This window comes from Ovis aries, chromosome 13 (assembly GCF_016772045.2).
Source record: "Ovis aries strain OAR_USU_Benz2616 breed Rambouillet chromosome 13, ARS-UI_Ramb_v3.0, whole genome shotgun sequence".
Classification (NCBI taxonomy): Eukaryota; Metazoa; Chordata; class Mammalia; order Artiodactyla; family Bovidae; genus Ovis; species Ovis aries.
Genome location: NC_056066.1, coordinates 61,661,884 through 61,686,155, shown reverse-complemented (window position 1 = coordinate 61,686,155; position 24,272 = coordinate 61,661,884). Strand labels below are relative to the sequence as shown.

At 57.1% G+C, this 24,272-nt stretch overlaps 1 protein-coding gene and 1 long non-coding RNA gene across 3 annotated transcripts in view; one reads left to right on the top strand and one right to left on the bottom strand.

The window, feature by feature from the left end:
- Positions 1-6,295: 6,295 nt before the first annotated feature.
- LOC121816203 (uncharacterized) lies at positions 6,296-18,158 on the bottom strand. Its single transcript, XR_006055681.2, has 3 exons — positions 18,061-18,158; positions 10,742-11,063; positions 6,296-8,124 (listed from the first exon to the last, which is right to left on the bottom strand). It is a non-coding gene; the product is annotated as an uncharacterized LOC121816203 (long non-coding RNA).
- NOL4L (nucleolar protein 4 like) overlaps positions 14,844-24,272 on the top strand; it is a 132,888-nt gene continuing 123,459 nt past the window's right edge. The window contains exon 1 of one of the 2 annotated variants that reach the window (XM_060397694.1): positions 14,844-15,055. Coding sequence is in view for 1 of the 2 variants with exons in the window: in XM_015099828.4 (XP_014955314.2) it covers positions 16,047-16,367 (321 nt within the window). In the remaining variant the exon portion in view is untranslated. Of the gene's footprint in view, positions 15,056-16,022; positions 16,368-24,272 lie in introns of those variants that run through there. The other variant, XM_015099828.4, reaches the window with a different exon arrangement.

The following is a 24,272-nucleotide window of genomic DNA, read 5'->3' as shown; positions in this document are numbered from 1 at the left end:
CAACAGACTCCCCTTCAGGGAGCTCCCATGTGGGGCAGGGGAGAGGTGAGGCAGCAGGGGTGGGGTGTGGGCTCAGAGAAACGACGTTCCTCAGGTCGAGAGGAAAAGGCTGAGGACCTCTAAGCGAAGGGGATAGTTGCTGGAACAATGTCTCATGAGGATGGAGGGAAGGAGCCCCTGAATCATCCCTAAGACCCCAGGAGTAGGCTGTGTTATCATTTCCACTTCATGTATATGGAAGCTGAGGCTCAGAGAGGTTGGTCCTCCAGCCACAGGTCACCCGCTGGGCAGAGATGGCCCATCTCCACGACTCTGCCATGCCCTTCACAGGCCTGGACTGTTATCCTGCTTGACAGATAAGACCCAGAGAGCTTCAGCTCCTTGGCTCAGCTCCAGTGCCCAGCTAAGGAGGTTGGCCTGATGGGATGTTGCGGGGAGAGGCAGCGTGGGGATCAGCAGTGATGCCTGTTTTCAGCGCGGTTCCCTGGGGGCTTCAGGAGCCACTTCCTGGGCTGGGAACTGGGAGAGAACAGCTTTGCAGATGCTGAGTGCAGTCTGGGAGGTGCATGAGTTTTCCTCTGTGTAAAATGGGGTCAGTCGTGGAGTTGACCTCACCGAGTTCTTCTGAGACTCAAGCAAGTTATGCAGTAAAACCCTTAGAATGGGGCACCCAAAAAACGTCATGTGGGCCTCATTGCTCTGAGTCTGCCTGGTGGGATGCATAATGGTAACTCCCAAACGTGCACTGTACCTGACTCAGAGGTGAGCCTGGCAGGACAAGAGGGCTGATGGGAAACTCAGGGCCATACAGACCCTTTGAGGTCCTTCCTGATGGAGCCTCAGTTCTACATTCAGTCCCTGGGTTTCAAGATCCAGCCTTTAAGGGATCCCCAAGAGCTCTTTAGAAACTTTAAGAGTAGAGCCTCTGGGTGGTGATCCTGGGAAAGACCTTCCCCTCTCAAAGCCTGAGGTCTTCATCTGTAGAATGGGTGTCCTGAGCCTTACTCTGTGGAGAGGTGCCAAGTGAGCCCCAGGACTGAGTCTTAGGAGGGCTGGACATCCTACTTTCTCTGCCCTAATTTGCTGTTATCTTGAACAAGTAACCTGACCTCTTTGGGCTTTATCTGTAAAACCTGGGTGATGTGAGGGCCTCTACAGGCTGTTGACTCTATTGTTATTTAGAGCCTCCTGATTTCATTAGGTGGTGAGTCCTCAGTTATACCTGGGGTGTTGTTCAGCTTCAAAGTCCTGCTTCTCACGATAGTAGGGTGGAGGCAGGAGCAAGCAGAATGCAGGGTCCCCTGGGTCTGAACAGTCTTCCTTTCCCCGAGGGTAGCCCTGTCCCAGGCCCATCCTGAGGTGCCTGGGGTGGCATCTTGGGTGGCCCATGTTTCATTCTGATTCAGGACAAAGAAACCATGACTCCTCTTTTCCAACTGTCCCCATTTTACAAGATGAGCACACTGAGACTCAGAGGAATCCTAAATCACTTACTCACCTCCTGCCTCCACTCCAGGCCAGCCAGAGCTGGCTTTCAGGACGCAGACACCAGAGCCTCGAGGGCACACATCAGCATCTGCCCTTGGTTCCCCCATTCAGCCCCACTGTGTGGCATCTCCCATCGCTCCTATCCCGGGCACGGGAGACAATGAGAGGACTCAGATGAGGGCCTGGCCTCCTCTGGTGGAAAAGACACATGTGAATGGAAGCAAATAGAAGTTAGGAGGGGCTGGGACACCAGGGAGAAGAGATTCATTTATTGGTTTATTCCAGACCAAAGGACCTGGGGAGGCTTCCTGGAAGAGGCTGCACCAGAGACGGGTCTGGAATACCAGTAGTGACTGTTACCACCTCTTGAGCAACAGCCTCAGGTTTCAGGGCATGATCTCATCACACTTTCCCAGTCCCCAGTGAGGTGGGTACTTTCCTTAGTCCCATTTTACAGATGAAAAAACTGAGGGTCAGAAAATGAGAATGACACTTCCAGGGTCACCTGGCTTGTGAGAGGGGCCTGAACCCATTCCCAAGACCCAACCCCCACAGGCAGAGGAGGGAGGGGAAGACCCCCGACCCCAGCCTGACAGCCTCAACCGAGGAGGCCTGGGTCTTCCTCTAGCCAAGTGTCCCCAGCACCGGTTTCACTTCCCAAAACACAGACCTATTTTGGATCCTGCTGACTTCCTTTCTCAGCCATGGCCGTTCAGGCTCTGAGGACTGGGCAACCGTAGAATGGACCGGGGCCTTTCCCAATGCCCCTCTTACACCACCGCCCTGGATCCTTCTCCCTGCTTGGCTGCTGGCTGCCTTGGCCCCCTTGGGGAGGGTGCTGACCGCAGGGGGCTGGCAGGAGCCACTGCCCTGTGGCCGCCTCCCCAAGAGCCAGCTCTGCGGCCCTGCTCCTGGCCCACACTCGGCCTGAACTGGCCCGGGTGGGGTGGAGGGAGGCTTGGCCAGGGTCCAGATCCCAGCCCCACTGTGTCCTGGCTTGGTGACCCCCAGCAAATGGTTTCCCTCCCTGGACCTCAGTTGCCTTGTCTGTGATCGGAGGCTAAGGTGGCCTCTCACCCTGAGTTGTTTGAACCATGCAAGAGTGAATCAAATGTAACAGCTGTGCACAGATGCCGTTCTTGGTACTGGTGAGCCAAATAGTCTTGCCCTCAGGAAGCAGAAATCCTACTATGGGGTGAGAGGGGTACCAAGGGAGCCAAGAAAAAACAATACAAACAGGTTGATTAAACAAGATGTTAGAAAATGATGGAGAAAATAAAGCTGACAAATGACGTATGTGTGTGTGTGACGGGATGAGGGGTCTGCCGTTTTAAGTTGGTGGTCACAGGAAGCCTCCTGGAAAAGTGACCTCTGATGACATGAAGGAGGTGAGAGAGCCCCAGTGCAGACATCGGGGAAAGACACTGCAGGCAGAGGGCACAGCAGGTGCAAATGCCTGGAGGTCAGGAGAGGAACACGGAGTTGCTGCCGCAGAGACTGGGGGTGAGGGACTGGGGAGAGAGGGCCAGACAGGGACAGGGAGGCTGGAGCCTGAGAGGGCCAAGGTCAAGACTTCACTCTGAGAGAGGTGAGGCTCCACGGGAAGGTGAGACTCCACGGGACGCTTTGGAGCAGCGAAGGGACGTGATCCGACTTGTGTTGGAACCGAGGGATCTGGCAGCCTGATGGAAGGGGTACCGTGGGGCTGGAAGAGGCTGGCGCATTCATCCTGCTGATGAGCAGGGGCAGCAGCATGGTGGTGAGAAGTGGTCAGATTCTGGTCATATTGTGAAGGTGGAGCCAAAGGGATTTGCTGACAGATCAGGTGGAGGGGGTGAGAGAATGGCGGGGTGGGGCTGACTCCAGGGGTTTTGGCCTGAGCAACAGGAAGAACAGAGTTTGTGTTCACCGAGATGGGAAGGTGGTAGAGCGGCTGATCTGGGATGGAACTCAGGAGCTCGGGCTTGGACAAGCGCTGCTAGGATGCCCTCAGTCCACTGAGTGTGAGGCCGAGTTGGCAGGCCCACGGGCAGGTCTAGAGGGGAAGGGAGAACAGCGGGCTGGGATCAGTGTCAGCTCGGTTCCGGGTCTCCTGTTCCCATCCCGCCCTCCTGCAGGCCCGTCAGTCCCCGGCCGCCAGCTGGGTCTCTTAAGCACCAAACCAGGTGGTGGACAGACCTTTCCAATTCAATGCCTTCCCACTGCTCTGCCCTGGAGTCCAGCTTCTTGCCTGGCCTGGTCCCAGCACACCTCAGCCTCATCTCTCTTCAGCCTGCCAGCCTTAGTTCTCACTTTGTGCCAACCTCAGGGCCTTTTGGAATTGCTCTGCTGGGTTCTGGGCAGTTCCTCAGCTGCTTGATGGCCCTGAATGTGGCTATTCCTTTTTTCTGGACCTTGGTTTCTCTATCTGTAAAAGGGGAAGTTAGGACTCCTTGAGCCCTAAAGACGGTCCTTACGTTTCCATGTTTTGGGGATTTGGGGAGGCATGGAAAAGCTGCCCTTCTCTATTCTCCAACCTCCTGAGACCTTGGAGAGATGCTTCATGCTCCCCACCCCTTCAGGATTACCTGCCTTCCAGGGTCTGTTGCAGGCTCTAACTGCTGGAGGCAGGGAGATGTGGTCCCTGGGCTCACGTCCCCTAGGAGAGTGAAGATTTTAGACAGACCTGTGTGACCCAGGGCATGTCCCTTCCCCACTCTGAGCTTGGTTTCCTCACCTGGATAATGGGGATGGTGATGGTCAAGAGGCTTGGCCTCAGGGGAGAGGGTGTCTGGTGCACCACTAACCTAACAAGCACTCATGATGTCTGGGCAGGGCTGTGCTGGGGGCCCTGATGGTGGGGATAAGAGGCTTAGCCCTGCCCTTACAGAGCCTGGCCAGGGTGGGGGCTCGACATGGTGTGATTCCTAAGCAGAGCTCACCCACAGTCCTGCCCCAGGGGAGACGGGGCTCTAGCTGCATCTTCTGTCAGCGCCACCACTGCCCAGGTGTCCTCAGCTTTCGAGGTCCAGTTCTCTGCTTCCCTGGCCAACACATCTCTCTTCCTCCTTTGTCCTCTGGACCCTTCATCCTTGGAACTGAGTCTTGTTTCTGCCCATCACCAACTGTGAGACTTGAGCAGGTGACGGGTCTGGGCCTTGGTTTTCACATCTGTAAAATGGGATAATGACAGATCCTGTTTCCCGGGGTGGCTTTGAGGATTCAGTGGATTGTAAAGTACCAGAGGGCTCAAGAAACTTTGCTGTGATCATTGAAGCCCTTCTTGTGTATTCTCTCCAGCGGACCTAGGGGCGAGAAGCAGGTGGCTGATACTTCTTGGCCCCAGTTCCCTGGTGCACAGAGAGTGAATCACTTCCTCTTGCTTCTGGCCAGGTCAGCTCTGCCGTTCACACGTGTTAGCAGTCGTCCCAGACCACTTCCTGCTCTCAGTGCTTCGTTTTGTTTACATGTTAAACCCAGGTCTCCTCCATTTTACAGATGAGGAAACTGAGGCACGGAGAGGTAGAGTGACCCAAACAAGGTCACATGGTTGTTGAGTGGCAGAGCTGGCATTCAAACCCAGGCAGCCTGGTTCTGTGCAGACACCCAAACCCTTAGGGTGCTTCTCCTCAGTGGTGTCCACTCCCAGAGGCCACAGCGTGGTGTTATCAGTTATCTAAAGCCTCCTGGTCATGCCGGGGTCAAGCCCATGGATCCTTCTCCTCAGCCCAGCAGGAGAAAGGTCTCTGAGTTCAAGAACCACAGATTCCTCTCCCCACCTTGCCATTGCCTGGCTAGGAAAACCTTGATGCCATCCCTTCCCCTTCTGTGCCTCAGTTTCCATCTCTGTCAAATGGAGGCTGGAAAACCCTTCCAGCTTCGTTACCCCTGGGATCCTACCCCAGCCCTGTCATGCGTTTGTTATGTGACCTTGCTCCAGCCAGCATGCCTTTGAGGCTGCTTTCCTTATCTGAGAAAATGGAGCCGATACTTCATATCTGCCTGTCCTGAGGTCTCAGGACCGCTGGGAGAGCTTCACAGGAAAGTCCAGGTGTGGGTGTGAGGGGCTTTCAATACACCCTCAGCCCATCTTCTGCAGGTAAGGCCTGTCAGCCGCTCAGCTTCCGACCAAGAATGGAGGAGGTCATCCATCCATTCATTCTTTGAGTATCTATTCTGTACCGATGCACCCAGACATGGTGGTGACTGAGACCCAGCCAGTTCCTGTCTTCATAGAATTCACAGTCTGGGGCGGGGGAACAAATAACAATAAAGAAACCACATAAACGTGAGATGTACAGGCGGTTAGGTGTTATAAAGAAGGGGTGCAGGGGAGTCCTCCAGGACAGTGAGTCGTGGAGGAGGATGTTAGGGAGAGAGGGGTCGTCAGGAGGTGATGATTGAGCTGAGAGCTGTAAGGATGAGTTGGAGCAAATTAGGTGAATTTGTGGCAAGAGAGGAAGGGTTTGGGCAGAGACCCCTGGGTGACACATCCAGGGTCACACAACTTGTGAGAGGGGCCTAAGGCCGTTCCCAAGGTCCTGACAAATTCAAGGAAGCAAAGGAAGGTCAGTGTATCTGAACCCCCAGTGATGGCTGGTGGGGGAGATGAGGGGGCAGGGGTCCTCCCTGGGTCAGTCATAAGTTTCACAGTTTCAGGAGAGAAGGGGTCTTGGAAACCATCCGAAGTCCTCCTGGTACAGATGGGGAAATGGAGAGTCAGTTGGGTAAGGGACATGGCCAAGGTCAAAGCAACCAGGGTTAGAATTTGGGCTTCCTGACACCTCCCCAGGGCTCTTTCTGTATCTGGAGACTGGCCCAAGAGAAGTGAGAGAAAACCAAACATTTACTTAGCACCTACTACATGATCAAGAGTCCTGTTCATGTGCGTGCGCACGTGCACACACACACACACACACACACACACACTTCACCACCTGGTCCCTGGGCCTAAGGCCAGGGCCGCAGCCTTGGGAATTCCTTCCCAAAAAGAGAGGGAAAGGAACCTATGGAGGTCATTTGATCCAACCCCTTGCCACTGCCCTCAAGGCCTCATTCCACTGTCTCATTTGAAGACATGGAGGCAGGGTGAACAGAAATTCTAATCCCCATTCTATCGATGAGCAAACCAAGGGAAGGAGAAATTTAGGCACTGACACAGTAACAAAGCTGTCTTGCCTTCTAATTAAGTGCTCTTTCCAAGGTCGTGCATAGCTCAAGTTTGAGCCATCTGGCAGGGAGGAAGTCCTTCTTACTGTCTAACTGAAATCTCTCCTGCTTTACTGTGTCAATCACCCCTTGTTTGGTGGCTGAAGATATGCAGAAACACTGTGACTTGGAGAAACACTTGACTATCATCTCAGGAGACCTGATCTGGGGTAGGACACTTGGGGACAGCCCCTGGCTACCGTAAATCTGAATCCAGGCAGTACAGGCTGGCTGGAGGACAGAGGGAGCCAGGTCCCTATGCCAGAGGAGCCTTTCCTCTAAGGGAAGTTTGTGGGAAACCTCTGGAAAGAATTCCCTGGGGAAGAAGTCCTTCTGGATCTCCCCCAAGGACACACACACCCTCCCCGGGATGCAGCTGCCCAGGGCCTGAGCTCGTGGCCAGCGAGCAGCCGAACTCAAGGCCTCGGATCCACCCCCGTGGCCAGAGGCGGCCTTGCATTTCCTCCGTTCACGTGCCTGGTCGACTTGCTTGTCAGAAACCACTCAACAAAATCCAATTTATAGAGCCAATATGAAATGGGTGGTGGTGGGGAGAGATTCCTCTAAATAAAAAACACCTCTTTTCAAATCAGGGAGGAGGAAGGCCTGACAGCTGGGCATCCAAATGGGCAGACCCTGTGCTGAGACCCAGATTCGAACCCTGTGAAGGTGAGCCCAGCCCAGAGCTAGCACTGTGCTGGCGTCTTTCTCTAGAGAGACCCACAGCTCCCCAAAGATGTCAGGGCTCAGTGTACCCAGCATTTCCTGAGGAAGCTGAAGCCACTGAGGTGCTGGCCGCAATTTACAGAGGGCCTACTATGCGCTGTGCTGCGTTCCTGAGTGGACTTGAACCTTCACAGCAACCTCATGAGGTAGGCACTTTCTCACCTGATGGATGAGAAAACTGGAACTCAGAGAGGCTAAGTCATTTGGCCAAGGCCACCCGCCTGGCAAGAGGAGGCGCCCTTGCTCCTGACATTCTGCTACAGAGGCGACTTGTTTCTAGAAGGGGCCCAAGGTGTGGACAGGAGAACACTGGGTCAGGGTGGGGGCAGGGGCCGGGCCCCTGGGCTCGGTTCTGCTGTCAGCTGCCTGAATGAGTCCTTGTCCTTCTCTGGGTCTCAGTTTCCTCACTCCTGAAATGGAGCAAGCGGGCACATAGGCTCACAGTGCCCAATAGCAAATAAAAGGGTCTGAGAAGTCTTGCATGCTCAGCTGCTCGATTGTGTCCAAATCTCTGCGATCCTATGGACTTGCCAGGATCCTCTGTTCATGGGATTCTCCATGCAAGAATACTGGAGTGGGTTGCCATTTCCATCTTCAGGAGTCCTTTCCAACCCAGGGATTGAACTTGCATCTCCTGTGTCTCCTGTCTCTTCTTTACCCACGGAGCCATCAGGGAAGCTCTGACAAGGATCTTTGGCTGGTTGCAATCCAGCCCAAAGAGACCTAAGTGAAAAATACAAAGGGCCTTCAGGCATGACTGAATCAAGCGGCTCAAATAAGATCAGAAACCTGGCCACCATCACAGTGGTCAAGGGAAGGGGATGTTTTTGATGGCCAGGGTCCAGGCCTGTCCTGCTCTAGCTACTGCTCTAAAGAAGGGGAAGGGGCCGTTTCTCAAAGGCATTTCAGATTACCAGGGGAAGAATGATGCTAGGCAGGTGAAGGCACCAGCCGACCACTATGGTTGGTGAGTGCTTATGGCTTTTAGCAGAGGATGGGCCCTTGCCCAGCCCAGGTCTCTGAGGCTGAGGCATATCACCTAGGGCTGGTGTGGTCAGGGTAGGCTTCTTGGAGGAAGCAGACCTAGGTGTGAGGCCTGGGCAGTGGGTAGGATGTGGGAGTTGGGATCTGGGAGAACAGAGGTATGGAGGTGAGAGCCAATAAGATGTGTTCTGGAGTCGGTGAGTATGCCAGACCCAGAGGGCTGGTACAGGGAGGGAAGGCAGGTGAGGCTGAACCAGATGTTACAGGTCCTTGAATGCCAGGCCTCTTAGCACATACAGGTCAACAGGAAATGGTGGCTTTATCACTCTTCAACTCCCAGGTTCTACATGGCCTACCGCGGGAGGCCCAGAGGTGGCCAGGCATTCAAACCACTGAACATCCACTGCGCCTAATAGGCCCTCTGCTCTCACAGGTGGGCCTGCCCACCACACACACTCTAAACCCATCAGTCCCTTTTCCACCTTCAAACTTTTGCTCTGTCTCCCTACCCTAAGATACACACTCCTCTGGTATTTTCACTCATCTTCTAAAGGGCTTCCCTTGTGGCTCAGCTGGTAAAGAAACCACCTGCAGTGAGGGAGACCTGGGTTCAATCCCTGGTTTGGGAAGATCCCCTGGAGAAGGGAAAGGCTACCCACTCCAGCGTTCTGGCCTGGAGAATTCCATGGACTGTATGGTACATGAGGTTACAGAGTTGGGCTGGACTGAGTGACTTTCACTTTCACTTTTCACTTTCTGAAGGCCAGTTAAAAGAAGGGATCTCTAGGAAGCTTAGTGGGATGGACCTCTGCTCACCTTGACCTCCTAGAGCTCCTTATTTAGGGTTTTTGTTTATATGCCTCTTAGTCCAGCCAGCCCGAGGTGGGCAGGATGGTGGTAACATACGTGTGGGCTTTGGAGCCAATCATATCTGGGTTCAGACTGCCACTCATCATCCTACCCCCCTTGGTGACATTTTCTGACCTATAGAATCTGATCAAGGTCTATTCATATGAAGCTTAAATGTGCTTATATGTATAAAGTTCCTGGCACATGGTAGGCCCTCATCATCTGTCACTATTTTTGTAGGTGTTCAAATTATGAATTGCGTCTCTCTTGCCCTCTATCAGGGTGAGGACCCTGATGCTGGGAAAGATTGAAGGGAAAAGAAGAGGGTGGCAGAGGATGGTATGGTTAGATAGCATCACCGACTCAACGGACATGAACTTGAGCAAACTCTGGGAGACAGTGGACAGGGAAGCCTGGCATGCTGCCGTCCATGGGATCGCAAAGAGTCGGATACGACTTAGTCACTGAACAACAACACCACCCTCTATCAGCTCTGGTCAGGCAGGGAACACACTTGGGTTTTTTTCCTAGTCCCCCAGTGCCTAGCACATAGTAAGGGATTTATAAGGACTGAGCTATCAAGTTTTCCTGGGCAGATGCACTCTTCCCACCCTGCCGTTCCTGGGTGAGGCTGAGTGTAGGTCCTGATGTCTCCACACCTGCTCCCTGAGGCTGACCCGGCAAGCTGCTAGGTGCCAGCATCCAGCATCAATAAATTACCGACGAGTTCAGGTGACGGGACAGATCCAGTGTCAGCTTCTTCTGCGTCCTATGGGAAGGCTCAGGCCTTGGGGATCCCCCTTCAGGAGCCTCCTCCACTAAGGGCTCCATCAGAATAACAGACGCCCTACAGGCACGTACTGTGTGCCTGGTCCCATCTGGGCACTTGGCACCACATTTGATTGACATCCCACAATGATGTTGTGTAATAGGTACTAGCTCCATTTCATGGATGAGGAGACTGAGGCTCAATGAAGGAAGGTAACTTGCAATAGACAAAATTAGCAACAGAAAGAAAAGCCTCCTTCCTTTTCAATCCAACATCACTCTTCCTGGTTCTCATTATGCATTTTATTTACGATACGTGTGCATGCAAACAGACGCACACACACATTTAGGGTTTCTTCATTCTCTCATTCATTCAGCAAACACGTGTTGAACACCTACTATGTGCCAGGCTGTTCTGAGAATTGGAGATACTACGGTCACAAGACAAAATTCCCACCTTTTTGATACATACATGGCAGTGTATGAGAAACAGGTAAACACAGGTTATAATAAATACACATTATAATAGAAGAAACAAATTAATACACATTATCATAGAAGATGGTGCCAAGGTTAGGAAGTTGAATAAAGCAGCGCAGGGGATAGAGAGACACTGGAAACTATTTTTGAAAGGGTGGTCAAGGAGGGCTCTACTGGGGCAGTGACATTTGAAAGAAATCCTTATCTCTTTATGCTTTATTTTGCAGAATAGGAGATGCTGGGCTCAAGGGTTCCTTACCTCTGCGAGGTGGGTCAGGTATGGTTCCACAGCCAAGGCCACTGTAGGTGTAGAGACATTTTTCTCCTTCCCCCTTCTTCGCTCTGAGCGCCTCCATCCAAGGAACCCTTAGGCAGGGTTTCTCAGAAGATGCTCATCTGAGCCCCCTTCACGTGTTATGGCAGCTTTTTGTTCTCTAGTTCTCAACCCATTTGTCTTGATCTTTTCAAAGGCAGCTGGTCCCTGAACATCATGAGGGCTGGGGCCAGGTCCATCTTGTTTGTGGCTGTGATCCCTACGCCAGGCATGGCATCTGACACACAGAGGCCACTCAAACAAAGATCTGAATGAATGACAGATGGACATGGTGATAAGTGGAGCTAAACATTCACTGAGCGCGTTTTCTCACAACAGCCCCGTGAGTTAGGTATGATCATTATCCCCATTTTACTGGTTTTGCAAACCAAGGCTCAGAGAAATCAAGGCACCTATGTCAGGTCACTCAACAAAAGAGCCTTCTAGGAGGAGCACACTAAATGCTAATAGGCTGATTGATTATGGGGGAGGCAGAGTAGAGTGGTGGGAAATGCTGTAGTTGTCCGTCTGAGACGCACATTTTGAGAACTAGCCCACTCATTCATTTCTTCAATCTCTCATTTATTTCATCATTATTAAACTTTGGCCCCCATTCTGGGCACTGGTGGGTCCAGGTACCCAGGCATTCATGCTCAAAGCCAGGATGGAGAAAGCCCTGGGGTCTATAAGCAGACATGGAAGCCCCTGAACAAAACTGAGGGGTCAGGATGCCTTTCTGGGTGGAGTGGACCTGAGGCAGCAGGTCACCGTGGCCAAGCAGACCACAGGGGGAGAAGCTTGGGAGTCGGGGTTTGAGTGGCGGCATAGTCCTTGATGCAAGTGGCATCAGAGCCTGACAGTGGAAGCCACCCACACCACATACCAAGGACCCAGGACCTCCTGCTCCTCCTAGCCTTTGGTGGTCAGGCCTCTGTGGGGGCCTGAGTCATTCTGCCCTACCCAGGCCTGGAACTCTGCCCTACCCCTGGCTGAGTGGGGGCCACCTCACCTCTGAGTTACAGGCATTCCCATTCATCTGGGCCCAGAGTCAGAGCTCAGTGAAAAGTAGGTGATCTGGGCCAAACCAGGCAAAGGCCAGATGCCCTGCTCTGCCGGTAGCCCTGAGCCTCTTCCCTTCTTCGGGACTCAGTTTACCCACCTGCAAAAGGCAGGGTTGAGACTGTATACTCTCTGCAGACTGTTTCTCACTTAACTTCCTGTGACCCAGTACATTGCTGTCAGTATTGGAAGTGGACATGAACCCTGGGGGTCTGGACTCCTTCAGTACTGCCATCCACTGGACATCTGGATTAAGGGTTAAAAAAAAAAAAAAATCCAGGGATCCAATAACCTACAAATAATGGGGCAGCCTACTTTGTCCTTTTGGCAGCTATCTAGAATGGGAAGAAAGGAGGAACAGTTTTCCCCCTAGGACCATGACTGCCTGTTCTTCCCCAAGAGAAACTTACTTTCTACCCAGCATGCTATGGGGCAGGATCCCTGCTAACAGATGCTACTGACATGAACAGGCCAGAGATCAGGGACCTGCTTCTGCACAAGTGGGGATGGGCTGCAGGAGGCCATTCTCATCCTTGGCTCAGCCATCTCCACTCTTTTCCCAGTACCCTTTGGGGCAAGAGGCTGAGAAGTGCTTGCTGTAAAGTGAGCTGACACATGGGAGGAGAAACCAAGGCCTGTGACCTCCAAGCTCCCAGACCACAGATCCCTGGGTGCCCAGAGTAGCCCTCTACTCCGCTCGAGTACTCCTCAGTCTCTCTCCTGTTTAAAACTCACCAATGACTTCCCATCACATCTAGCCTGCAATCCAATGTTTATTCCATGGTCTCCCGCCTTCCAGCCCCTCCTCACTCACTTCATGCTACCACACTGGCCTCCTCTCAACTTTTAGAAAATAGCAATCTCTGTCCCACCCCAGGCCCATCGCATATGCTGTTCCCTCTCCCTGGAGTGCTCTTCCCTCGGAACACAACATAGCTGGCTCATTGCCATTTATGTCACTGCTCAAATCTACCTTCCTAGAGACTTTCCTGGCCCCCAAGAATAGCAGTCCCTCTTGTCTCTTATTTGCTATCACAACTTGCTATTTCAATCATAGCCCTTAGGCTACGTGTGTGCTAGGTTGCTTCAGCTGTGCCCGACTCTTTGCAACCCTATGGACTATAGCCCACCAGGGATTCTCCAGGGTAAGAATACTGGAGTGGGCCATGCCCTCCTCCAGGAGATCTTCCCAACCCAGGGATCAAACCTGCATCTCCTGTGACTCCTGCACTGTAGGCAGATTCTTTATCACTGAGCCACAGAGGAAGGCCCAGCCCTTACCCTAAGCTATAATAATTGATAGTTGTTCAGTGACCCTCTTTCCCACCCATCAGTAAGCTCTGAGAGGACAAGGACCTTGGGGATCCCTTGGCTCCATCCTCAGTACCTGGTTTATAGTGACTGCTCAAGAAAAGTTTGTTGACTGAATGAAACACAAAAAGTATTAACAAAGTTTGCCTTCCTTTTTGAATACTTCACAACCTCCATGGAGATGAAAATGGCATTTATTGGGCACCTGTTACATATGTCAGGCTCTCTCACATACTTTATTCTGCTGAACCTTTACAGTCTATTATACAGATGATGAACTTGGGGTTCAGTGACCTGCCAGAGGTCACCCAGCAAAGGGTCAACTGATGGGCTAATTCAGGTGGGAAGCAGTCAACTGGAATCTGTGGGCACGAAGAATGCCACAGCAAATGGCAGTCAGGATTCAACCTCAAGTCTGTTTGACTCTCCCTGAAACCTATATTCTTTACATCATACTACACTTTCTGCCATCCTAGAACTCAGCCCAAGATTAACAATCAGGTTTTCAGGTTCTGGAAGGCAGGCAGACCCAGGTTGCATAGAGAGGTGGTCTGGCTTACTGGTTATTGGTGTGCCTTGGAATAGACACAGACCAGGCACAAACAAGGAGCCCCACTACCTAGGCACCAGGGCACCATTGCTGAAAGTGAGCATTGGCATAGCTAGGCTAAAGCACCATTGTTCTCAGGAAGGGAGTCAACTGTGGGGGTATGTGCAAAAGAATGTATTGGAAAAGTCAGGGCATGGGCTTCCAAACCATGCAGAAGCCCCTCCTTGCTTCGGGGGAGGGAGCTGTGTGGCCTTTGCCTACTGTGTTGCCCTCTCTGAGCCCCAGTGGTCATCTCTGAAAAATGGGCATGCCAGTATGAAACCAAATAGAGTTCTTAGGAAGATAAAGAGGAAAAATGAGTGTGGAGTTGTTGGTATATATAAAGTAACACAGAAATGTAAATTATCTAAAAATACATCTATGTGAAATACTGACAGTGGTTGAGACTAGGAAGACCTCTTGGGTTCTTTCAGCAGTTATTGGCACCTACTGTGTGCCAGGGGCTGTGCTAAGGCCTGGGGTCTACCGATGAGACAGACACGAACCCTGAGCACCTGGAGCTCCCAGGCTACTGGGGAGCATGAGGCAGCCACATACAGTGTGGGGATCCCTCCCAGCGGGACGTCAGGAGGAGACTTCATGTGTGATGTGGCAGCAGGAGCCAGACAGACCTGAGTCAGAACCCTCCTCTCCTCCCTGCATGACCTTGACCAGGTCAGGCCACCTCTCCAAATCCCAGGCCTTCATCTGTGAAATGAGCCAGTTGCCTTTGCCTCTCAGAGTTGCCTGGACCTGGCAATCTGTAGATACCTGCGCAGGGAAACTTGGGGTGAGGGTAGCCAGTAATTCCTAGGCAGAAAATGGTCCTGCACTGGGTAAAATTGGGGACTCAGGCTTGGAGGTGACTTGCCTGCAGGAGTGGCCTGGGGACACTGGGGGTGGACCCCAGGAAGAGCAGGGAAAGAAGCTCAGCAATTTCTCATACCTGTTAAGAAAGGAGGGCTGATAGCCCAGGGAGTTGACCTGTGCCTTTATTTATGTTATTATCTCGAGAAGGGGGAGGGGGCTGGCCCTACCCAAGGTCAGTCCTGCCCGGGGAGGAGGTGGCTGGCAGATCCACCTGAGTTTACTCAGCCAGTGATTCTAGGCCACTGTGCACCCAGGAAGGCCGGGTGCCTCGAGATGAATTTGTGGGTGTGTTGAGCGTTGCCCTGAGCCTTGGTGAGAGGCCAGCCTGAGTGAGGCCACTGGTCAATGTTGATGACTTCTCTGGGGCCTAAGGCAGTCCCAGAGCAGTGGGGTTAGCAGAAGCAAGACCGGCCAAACTTCGGGGAATTCAGGTGAGGCGAGAGGGGAGGAAGTTTGGGGGCCCCCTGAAGGCCGGCGGTTTGGGGTTCCCCAGGGGAACACTGATCCTCTGGCGCCGAGCTCGCACCGGAGAGGTCAGGCCAGTTGCTGGGAGAAGGGGTAGGGGCCCTGCCCGGTCCCACCCGCGCCGGGCTAAAATCGGGCGGGGCCGACCGGAGAGGCAGGGACGCCGGTGGCCGGGCGGGGTCTGCGCCCTTCTCCCAGCCCAGCGGAGCGCGGCCTGCGAGGCTCGGGGCCAGGCCCGACAGGAGGGAACTCGGTCCCTGGGCTGGGCACTGTGCGCCTGCGGCTCCTGCCCTCCCGGCGGCTGCGGGCGCGCCGGCCCCCGCGCCCCCAGGGGCCCGGCCGGGGCGGGGGCTGGGCCCCGCGGGCGGGCGGGCGGGCGCGCGGGGGGTGGGGGGCGGCGGCGAAGGCTGCGCCGCTCTAACAGGTGGGATCCCGCGGCGTGGTGGAGGCGGGCGCGGGAGGAAGAGGAGGAGGAGGAAGAGCAGCGGCAGCGGGAGCCCGAGCAGGAGCAGGATGAGCCGCGCGAGCTGACAGCCGCCGCCGCCGCCGCCCGCGCCCGAGCTCGGTCTCGCTCCCCGCGCCCGGGGCCGCTCCCCGCCTCCCGCCTCCCCCGGCCGCCCGCGGGGCGGCCCGCCCCCTCTGCACCTCCGGGCCCGGAGCTGCCTCCATCGCTCCTGCATCCCGGCCGGGGGGGAGGAGGAGGCGGAGCAGGAGGCGAGCCGGAGCCGCCGCCGCCAACGCCGCCGCCGCCGCCGCCGCCCGAGCAGGACAGAGCGCGCCGCAGCCCCGCGCGTCCGGCCGCCGCCCGTGCCCATCAAGCCTCCGCGCCGGAGCCACACCGCGGGACAGCCGGGGCCGCGGCGCGCCCCGGCTCGGCTCGGCCCAGCCCAGCCCAGTCCCGGCACCGGGCGGCCCGGCGGCCGGCCCGCCCCCGAGGGCGCCGGGCGCGGCGGGAGGATGCCGAAGCCGACGCTGCTGCTGCGCGGGGGCTGGGAGCGCGAGCGCAGCCCCGGGGACTCGGAGCTGGGCCGCCAGTTCCGGGACTGGTGCCTGCGCACCTACGGCGACTCGGCCAAAACCAAGACGGTGACACGCAGTAAATACCAGCGGATCGCCGAGGTCCTGCAGGGCGGCGGCGGGACCGGCGCGGGTAGCGGCCCGGCAGCCGGCGAGAAAGGCAAGTTCCAGTTCTGGGTGCGCTCCAAGGGCTTCCGCCTGGGCAGCGGCCGGGAACCCAAGATGGGCCAAGTGGTGTATGTGCCGGTCAAGACGGGCTCGGTGAGTGCGCGCGAGGCGGCCGCGGGCCGGTCCCGCCGCGGGGCTCGGGGCAGGCGGGCGGGGGCGGGGTGGGGGTGTGGATGTGTGTCCGAACGTGTATTCCCGGGGTGGTCCGCGGGTCTGCCCCGCCCGGGGCGCCCGCGTCCCTGCTCGCCCGCTCGCCCCAGCCCGCCCGGGGCAGCGCTCCGGGTTCGGGGCGTCCCTGCCCCCTCTGCGCTGCTGCCCGGGCTGTGGCCGTGCCGAGCGGGCTGTCCCGGGCTGCTTACCCCCGCATGTTCCGTCCTCCCGTCCCCTCCCCCCGCCAGCAGGCGGCTGCTCCGAAGCCCGAGCCTCCCCCCGCCCGCCCCGGGGCTGCCTGTCCCGGGCGCCCCGCGCTCCCGCCCCCGGGCCGGCTGGGTGGTGTGGGGTGTGTGTGTCTGTGTGTGTGTGTGTGTGGAGGGTGGTGCCGCGGGAGAGGGGGGCAGGGGAGCCACGGGACGGGGAGTCCGCTCGGCTTCCCAGCGCCAGGGGAGGGGGCCCGCCCGGGCACCGTCTCCCCGACCCCACCCGGGGCTGGCCCGGGGAGGGGCAGCCCGAGCCGCAGCCTGGCGCAGCAGCCGCCTCCCGCGGGTGGGTGGGGCGCCCCCTCCGCCCCCCGGGCCCCTAGCTCCCCCCCTCCCTGGGACGGGGGCGGCCTGACCTATCCCTCCCCTCCCCTCCCCCGTCCCCGCGGCCGGCCCGGGTCCGGGCGGGGTGGCGTGGGGGAGGGGGCGGGGAACCGCAGCCGCCGAGAGGGAGGAGGCGGGCGGCCGGGCGGGGGCGTCCCCTCCGGCCCGGGGCGCCCTGGAGAGGGCGTGCGGCGCGGGCCCCGCGGCTCCCCCGCCGGGACCTCATTGTTCTGCAGCGGGTGGGGGCTGGGGGGGCCGGCTGCTGCCGGGGCGCTGCTGAGCTTTGAACTTTCCGTGGCGGAGACCCTCCGTTAGTGCGTTCAGCCCCCGGCCCGGCCGGGCCAGGCCGGCCTCCCTCCCTGCCCCCCTCGCTCCCTCCCCGGCCTCGCCCGGCCCGAGCGAGCGAGCGGGGCGGCCCCGCGCCGGCCTCCCTCCCTCCCTCCCTCGCTCCCCCGCTCCCCCGCTCCCCCCTCCGCGCTCCTCCCCCGTCCGGCCCGCCCGCCCCGCGCTCAGCCCCGTCCCCGGCCGGAGCGGGCTCTTCACACACAATTGATTCGGTCGTTACGAAAAGTGCACTTGTCCCCTCCCCCTCCCCCTCCGGCGGCCGCCCGGGCCGGGCCCGCGGGGTGAGGGGGCCGCGAGGGAGGGAGGCGGGGGCCGAGGAGCGGATCCAGAGGCGCCTCCCCGCCACCCGCCCCGCGCCCAGGGGACGGGGCTGCAGGCCGCGGGGAGTGGGGAGCCGCGAGCGCGGAGGGCGGGCGGCCCATCTGCGAGGAGCGCTGATAACCGCGCCGCCGCCACTGCGGCCGCCGGCCGCCCATCTGCGCCCGCTGCCGCCTCCGGCCGGACCCGAGCCGGGGGGCCGGGCCGAGGGGGGCGCGCCGGGGCCGGATTCCCGGAGGGGGAGGCTAGGTCAGGGTCCCACCCCGCCAGAGTCGGGACCTCCCCGCCTAAATCAGTGCTCTCTGCCAAACCCCGGGAGTCTGGGTCATTGTCTCCTCCCCGATCGGGTCAGGGAGCCCAAACTGATGCCCACTTGTCCATACCAGGGAGTAGGGGTCCTTGCCTCTCCCCTGCCTAGGTCAGCTCTCCTCTCTGCCAGTTGCGTACCCCGCCTCGGTTCTCCTCCATCTTGGGCTAGTGTCCCCAGCCTAAGTGTGGTTTTTTCGAGGTCAGTGACCCACCAGATGGTTGGCTGGGTCTGCGCTCCCTACCCTGGGTCATTGCCCTGAGCCATCCAGGCTTCGCAGGTCAGTTGGTGCCCCTCACCCCCACCCCATCCCTGTTTTCCCTCCCCAGGGAGCTGGGCGTCTTGGCCCGACCTCCTTCTGTCTGAGGCAGGAGCCCCCACTCCACACACTCCTGGAGTTTGGGAGCAGGTGGCCCTCAGGCCTGGCAGCTAGCTCACTGGTTCTCTGAGCTGGTCGACCTCTCCCCTAGGGAATGAGCATACTGAAGCCGTCAGTCCCGCTGCCCCTATAGCCCCACAGCTGTCAAGGGGGAGCAAGTGGGACATACACCTACCCAGGCCGCATTCAGAAATTGGGTGCTCAGCCTGGACCCCAGGTCCTGCCAGCCTTCGGATCCTTGGCAAGGCCTACCCTGACCTGCCTTGCCTGGCAGCAGGAGCCTGGAAAGACTCCACCCGGACTCCCAGACCAATAATAAGCCCTCCCGAGGGACCACCTGCCTGGGAGGCAGAGAAAGGGAACCCAGGCCTCCCTGCCCAGGCTACCAGGGGGACGACAAACACAACAGACGTGCCCTCAAGCTACCCACACCCACCTGCCTGGCCCACGGGTCCCCAGAGAGCCTGTTAGTTACCTGCCACTCACCCAGCCATCCAGAGCCAGCCACAGGAGATGCCCTTAGTCCTGCCACCCCCAGCTCCAAGCACCTTCCTGGGGCTCAGTTATTATTTTTACAGTTCCATTTTCCTTTTCATTGATCTAAGAGGGACAAGTCCTGCTGGGAATTCTGGGGCAGCCATGGCCTCTTCCTGGGAGGAACTGAATGGGCCCATCTTTGAAAGATGCAGAGGACATCCCCTACCTTCACTGGCTTACACACACCACACACACATATACACACATGCCCACACATGACACACACCGAGTTAAAGTTATCATTGCTTCTGATGTCAGTTGGAAGAGATCCTGTCATTTGTCCTGGGTGGGTTTTTGTGAAGGTCATTGGGCCACAAACCTTTGTGTGAGACGTTTGTTTAGCATCCACAGGCCTTGTGGGGGCTCTGGGGCATTGGAGCGGGTTGGACTCTGAGCCTGCTCCCTGGGCACCCAGCTGGTGGGGGAGGTGGGGATAGCCCAGGATCTGGTCAAGAAGCCCACAGAAGCTCCAGGGGAGGGCTGGCAGGCAGGCAGAACAATTTTAGCAAAGAGAGGGTGTGGGAGTTGTGTCACTCAGCCGTGGAACAGGGTCCCCTGCGCTCCTGTGTGGGCTTGGATCCCCAGGGTGGCCGTGGTGTTTCATCTCGCGTCCTTGTTGCTCTCTGGCCGTACCCCGCGGGGGGCCCCCTTTCCTCTTCTCACAGCCATATGTGGTGCTGCGGTCAGGGCCCTTCCTAGTCCTGGCCGTGGAGGGTCGATGATCTGACACCGCTTGTCCCGTCCCATCTGGCCCTGAGCTTTTCTGGGTGTGTGTGACAAAGGCTTAATCTGTCCGGACGGGCCCAGGGTGGAGAGGCGGGTGCAGGGAATTACACTCGGCCGGGGCCTCTTGCAGCTGGGGCCTGCTTGCAGGGTGGGGTGGGGTGGGGTGGGGCGGGGCGGGGGTCGAGCAGAAGCCTGGGCGTGGAGGGTTGGGGGAGAGACAGACAAGTTGGACTTCAGTTTGCAGGTTGTCACAGGAAATAGAAGTGGAGGCGGAGGCTGAAGGCTGAGGGGAGGAGGGCGGAGTTCTCCACTGGGCAGCAGCACGGGGCGCTCCTGGGGACAAGATTTTTCTGTGACAAGAGCCAGCCGGGCCTCCTGACTGGGCAAAGCCTGGTTTGGATTTATGATTTCTTGCGTTTGGGCTGCTCTGGTCTCAGTGGGCTGCCAAGAGAGGGAAGCAAGCCTCTTGGAGCCGAGACCCCCGACTCCTCTCCAGCCTCAGCCTCAGAGTGAACCAACCCTTTTCCTCTGGTCTCTCGGAATGGGGCTGTTCCGGGGGCCTGCGAGGCCCACAGGTTATGTCTGGGGCGGGGCCCCAGGCCATCTGTCAGCTCCCAGGACTGGAGAACCCCCAGGTTCCTTACAGATAGAAGTTCTCTGCCCAGCTCTACCATCTTCCGGATGGGAAAACTGATACCCCAAACGAGGCAGTCTCCGTTGGTGGGGAGCCTGGAAGGCAGATCTCTGCATTGCCCTGAGGCTTCTCCGGGGGTCCATCACATGCCAGGAATCCCCCCATTAGAGCCCCCTCCCCCGAGGGAAACACCAGATTGCCAAACTCCACTCTCAGCACCCGGCTTCTGCGAGCCAGACCCCAGGTGTTCCGCGGGCCAAATTGACTAATGGTGGTCTTTTCCCAGTTTGCAGACAACGTTCATTTAGTGGAGAGCGTTTTCACAGTCTTCAGCCTTTCTCCCCAGAGCTTTCTTGTAAACCTTTGGCACCTGCGGCCACTGGTCTAGGCGGGAAATGGCCTCTGACTTAGCACAGCTTAACGTAGGCTGTGACCTTCTGTTGAACACCTCGGTATTTCCTACTTTTCTCTTAAGTGTCACCACAGTGACCCTTTCTGAGTCACCTACTGTGTGCCTGTCCCTGTGTCAGGCTCTCACAGCGGCCCAGAGGTAGATGCTGCTGCCACTGCCATCCCTCAGATGAGTAAACTGAGGTTTAGGGAGGTTCAGAACTTCCCTAAGGCCACACCACCCGCAGGGGAGGCAGAGTTAGGGTATCGCCGGTACACCCTTCCACTCTGAACCTCCGTGAGATGTCTTACAGCCTGATGTGCTTTGAAAGCATAGGACTTTTCGTGACAAGCTTTCAGTCTGTTACACCTTAGTCTGAATTAGTGTAGAAGACTCTCATCAAGATGTCTGTAATAACAAGGCTGGCACTTCAGGCAGGGCTGGCTCGGTGTCTGCTGTCTGGGACTTTCCCTGAGGCACGACAGGATGGGTATAGGGTGAGGAGAAGAGGGGGAAGGCCTCTGTTGTCCTGGGTCCTGGGGGACTTTCAGGGAGAAGGTTGACAATGACACGGGCCCTATTTGGATTTCTCATGAATGGCAGAGTGGGCTATTTCGTTTATGAAGCCACGGTGATTCGGGCGAACGTGGTCTTGGGATCTCTGGGGGAGGGGCTTCAGTTTGGAGCCTGTTGGACCAGGCTCTGCCCTCCCTTGCCCTCTCTTCTGGAATCCTGGGTCACCTTCTGCTGGTGGGGGATGGGGCAGCACACCCCCACTCATGTCCTTGGGCGAGGCCTGGCATGAGCATCCTCTCTTTCATGGTCCCTACAGGCTGCCTTCCCGTCTCTGAGTGCCTGGGAGTCAGGAGGCCCAACTGGGACCCCAGAAATACTGCTGGGGAGGACTGGGAGGTGAGGGGGGAGCTGTGGCTGGGGCTGCCGAGGGACAAAGGTCAAGGGTCCAACCAAGCCTCAGGTAAACCTGGGCTTCTCCAAGCCAGCTCTTACCTGGGAGGTTGTGGACAGATTGAATACGGTGAGCACGCGTGAGCACTCCTGGGCTAGAGCATGTATGTGCGTGTGGGTATGTGTGCAGGAGTGTGGCTGTGTGGATGTGAGTGTGCGTGTGCCTGTCCTGTGCAGGCTGGGGGTGCTTGTGTGCCTGGGGCAGTGTGTGTGTGTGTGTGTGTGTGCACGCGCGCGTGCGTACAGGTGGAGGAAAGACTGCATGTGAGTGTGTGTGACTATGAGTGTCTGAGTCGGCAGATGTGCAAGCACCTGGGGTGTGGGCATTGGCAGACCACAAGTGTGACTGTGTGTGCATGCCACATGTTCAGGATCCTACTGAAAAACACCCTGTCCTTTGGCAGTGTGGAGCTGCCGGGGCGTCTTCATTATAACCAAGTCAGCCGGCGCTGCGTTCCTGGCCCCTGCTGCCCCCGGAGTGTCAGCAGTTGCTGAAGCCAAGTGTGAGGGATGGAGTGGACACAAGGGGTGGGGCCATGTCCCGGTCCCCACGACAGTGGCCAGAGCACTTCCTTGATTCCAGCGTCCTTCCTCCTCCTCCTCTTCCCCCACCTCCTGCCCCACAAGGGCGACAGGGAAAGCTTGTGACCTTGGCCATGGTGGCGCTTCCGGCACCCAAAGCCAAGCACCATGGGGGCAGGGTGGGAGAGAGAGGGTTCCGAACTTCAAGTGAGGGGGCCAGGACTGGTGGGAACCTAAAGCATCCACTTGCTTGGCATGTGATCTCAGGCAAATAGCCTGCTTGCCCTCTTTAAGACTCAGTTTACTTATCTGGAAAATGGGTTCCAAAGTCCCGCTTCCAGGAGACTTGGAAAACTGGAAATGGCTCTGTTTGTCATTTCAGGAGGTCACTCTGCTAACCTCAGTCAAAGCCAGGCCTGGGCCCTGAGTACCAAAGCCAGGGAGGGAGCTGAAGGAAGCTGGGAGAGAGCCCACCCAGGTGGGTGGCTTGTTAGAACAAGGGCTCCTGAGTCCACTTTCTGCCCCTGGCCCACCTTGACATAGAGGGGAAGTGAAGGGCTTCGGGTGTCAAGCCACAGGGTCCTGGATTCAAATCCTAGCTCTGCCCTTCCACCAATTTGGCCTTAGTTTTTTCATCTGTAAAATGGAGCTGATAATCCTATCTTCCTCATAGGACTGTTACAAAGATGAAGGCATTAATGTATACAGAGCTTAAAGAATATAGCAAGTCTTAGGAAATGTCAGCTGCTGTGTGATCTCCCTGAGCCTCAGTTTCCTCATCTGAAATATGGGAATGGTAATAAAATGTCACGGATATTGAACTAGATCGTGGAAATAACACACCCAGCCACATCCCTGGCATGTAGTTGGTGGGAAGCAGCTATTGGTTCCCTGGAGATTGTGTCTGGGTTATTTCTGTGTCTCCAGTGCCACTGGGGCCTGGTTAATGTTGTATTGAATTGCACAAAACACCAGCAATAGAGGGGTGGGATGGGGAGGGAGATGGGAGGGAGGTTCAGAAGGGAGGGGATATATGTATACCTATGGCTGATTCATGTTGAGGTTTGACAGAAAAACAACAAAATTCTGTAAAGCAATTATCCTTCAATTAAAAATAAATAAATTTTAAAAAGTCAGCAAGGTCTTGGCAAGGGCCATAGGTGTGGCATGAGCCCCTAGGGCTGGGGATTTGAAGGCTTAGGGTCCTTCTCTGCCCTGACTGGCTCCTGCCCTGCTTTGAGCCTTGGTTTCCCTAGTTGTTGCACAGGGAAGCCTCCTGTGGTCCCTCCTGCGTTTGAATTCCTTCCTGGTGCTGCTGCTGCTGCTGCTGGGGGTGTCTAATCCCAGAGCTCATTTAGAGGTGCTAGAGAGGAGAGAGTGGGGGCTTTGCCCAGGCCTTGAGGAGCCTGCCAGGTAGAGAGGCAGAAGGATGTGCTTCCCAGAGCCTTCTCGCTAACCGCCCCCAGCCACACACTCCCCCGAGCCCTGCTTAGTCCTTGGCTAGGGGCTTGAGCTCTGGGCTCTTACAGAGAAAACAGTGAGGCTGGTGTCGTGACTGTCCCCGTGGGGCAGTGGTCTGAGCACCTCTCTCGTGTTCTCAAGCCCCTGTCATGTGCTAGACACTCTATTTCATCTCCCCTGGATTCCATGAAGTGGATGAGACCTTGGCATCAGAGAGGCCCAGGAGCCTCCCTGAACCCTGCAGTGAGAAAGTGGCAGGGCCTGGGTTCTGTGGCTGTCTGACCCTCTCAGACCACAGGTGCCCTGGCTTTCCCCACCTCCTCACCCCAGGCTCACCATGGTCCCCATCTGAGGACACCCTGCAAAAGCTGCCCAGAGCTTGAGGCTGCCCTCCTCCCTGTCTGGACCCTGGGAGACAGATGCCGCCCCGCCTTGTCACCCACACCTTCACCCTCTCACCTTTGGGTAGGGTGCCCTCAGATGAGGGGTCACTGTAGGGAGGGGAGAGCCAGGGCACCCGTGGGCTCAGAGGGTCAGACAGCTCTCCCCTGGCCCGTCCTGGGCAGGCTGCCGGGGGCGGAGAGAGAACAATTGTCCTGTCCCCACAAGGTCAATGACTCCCTCAGCATCCAGACTCCGACTGGACTCAGGGCTCCTGAGCTGCTGGGAAGA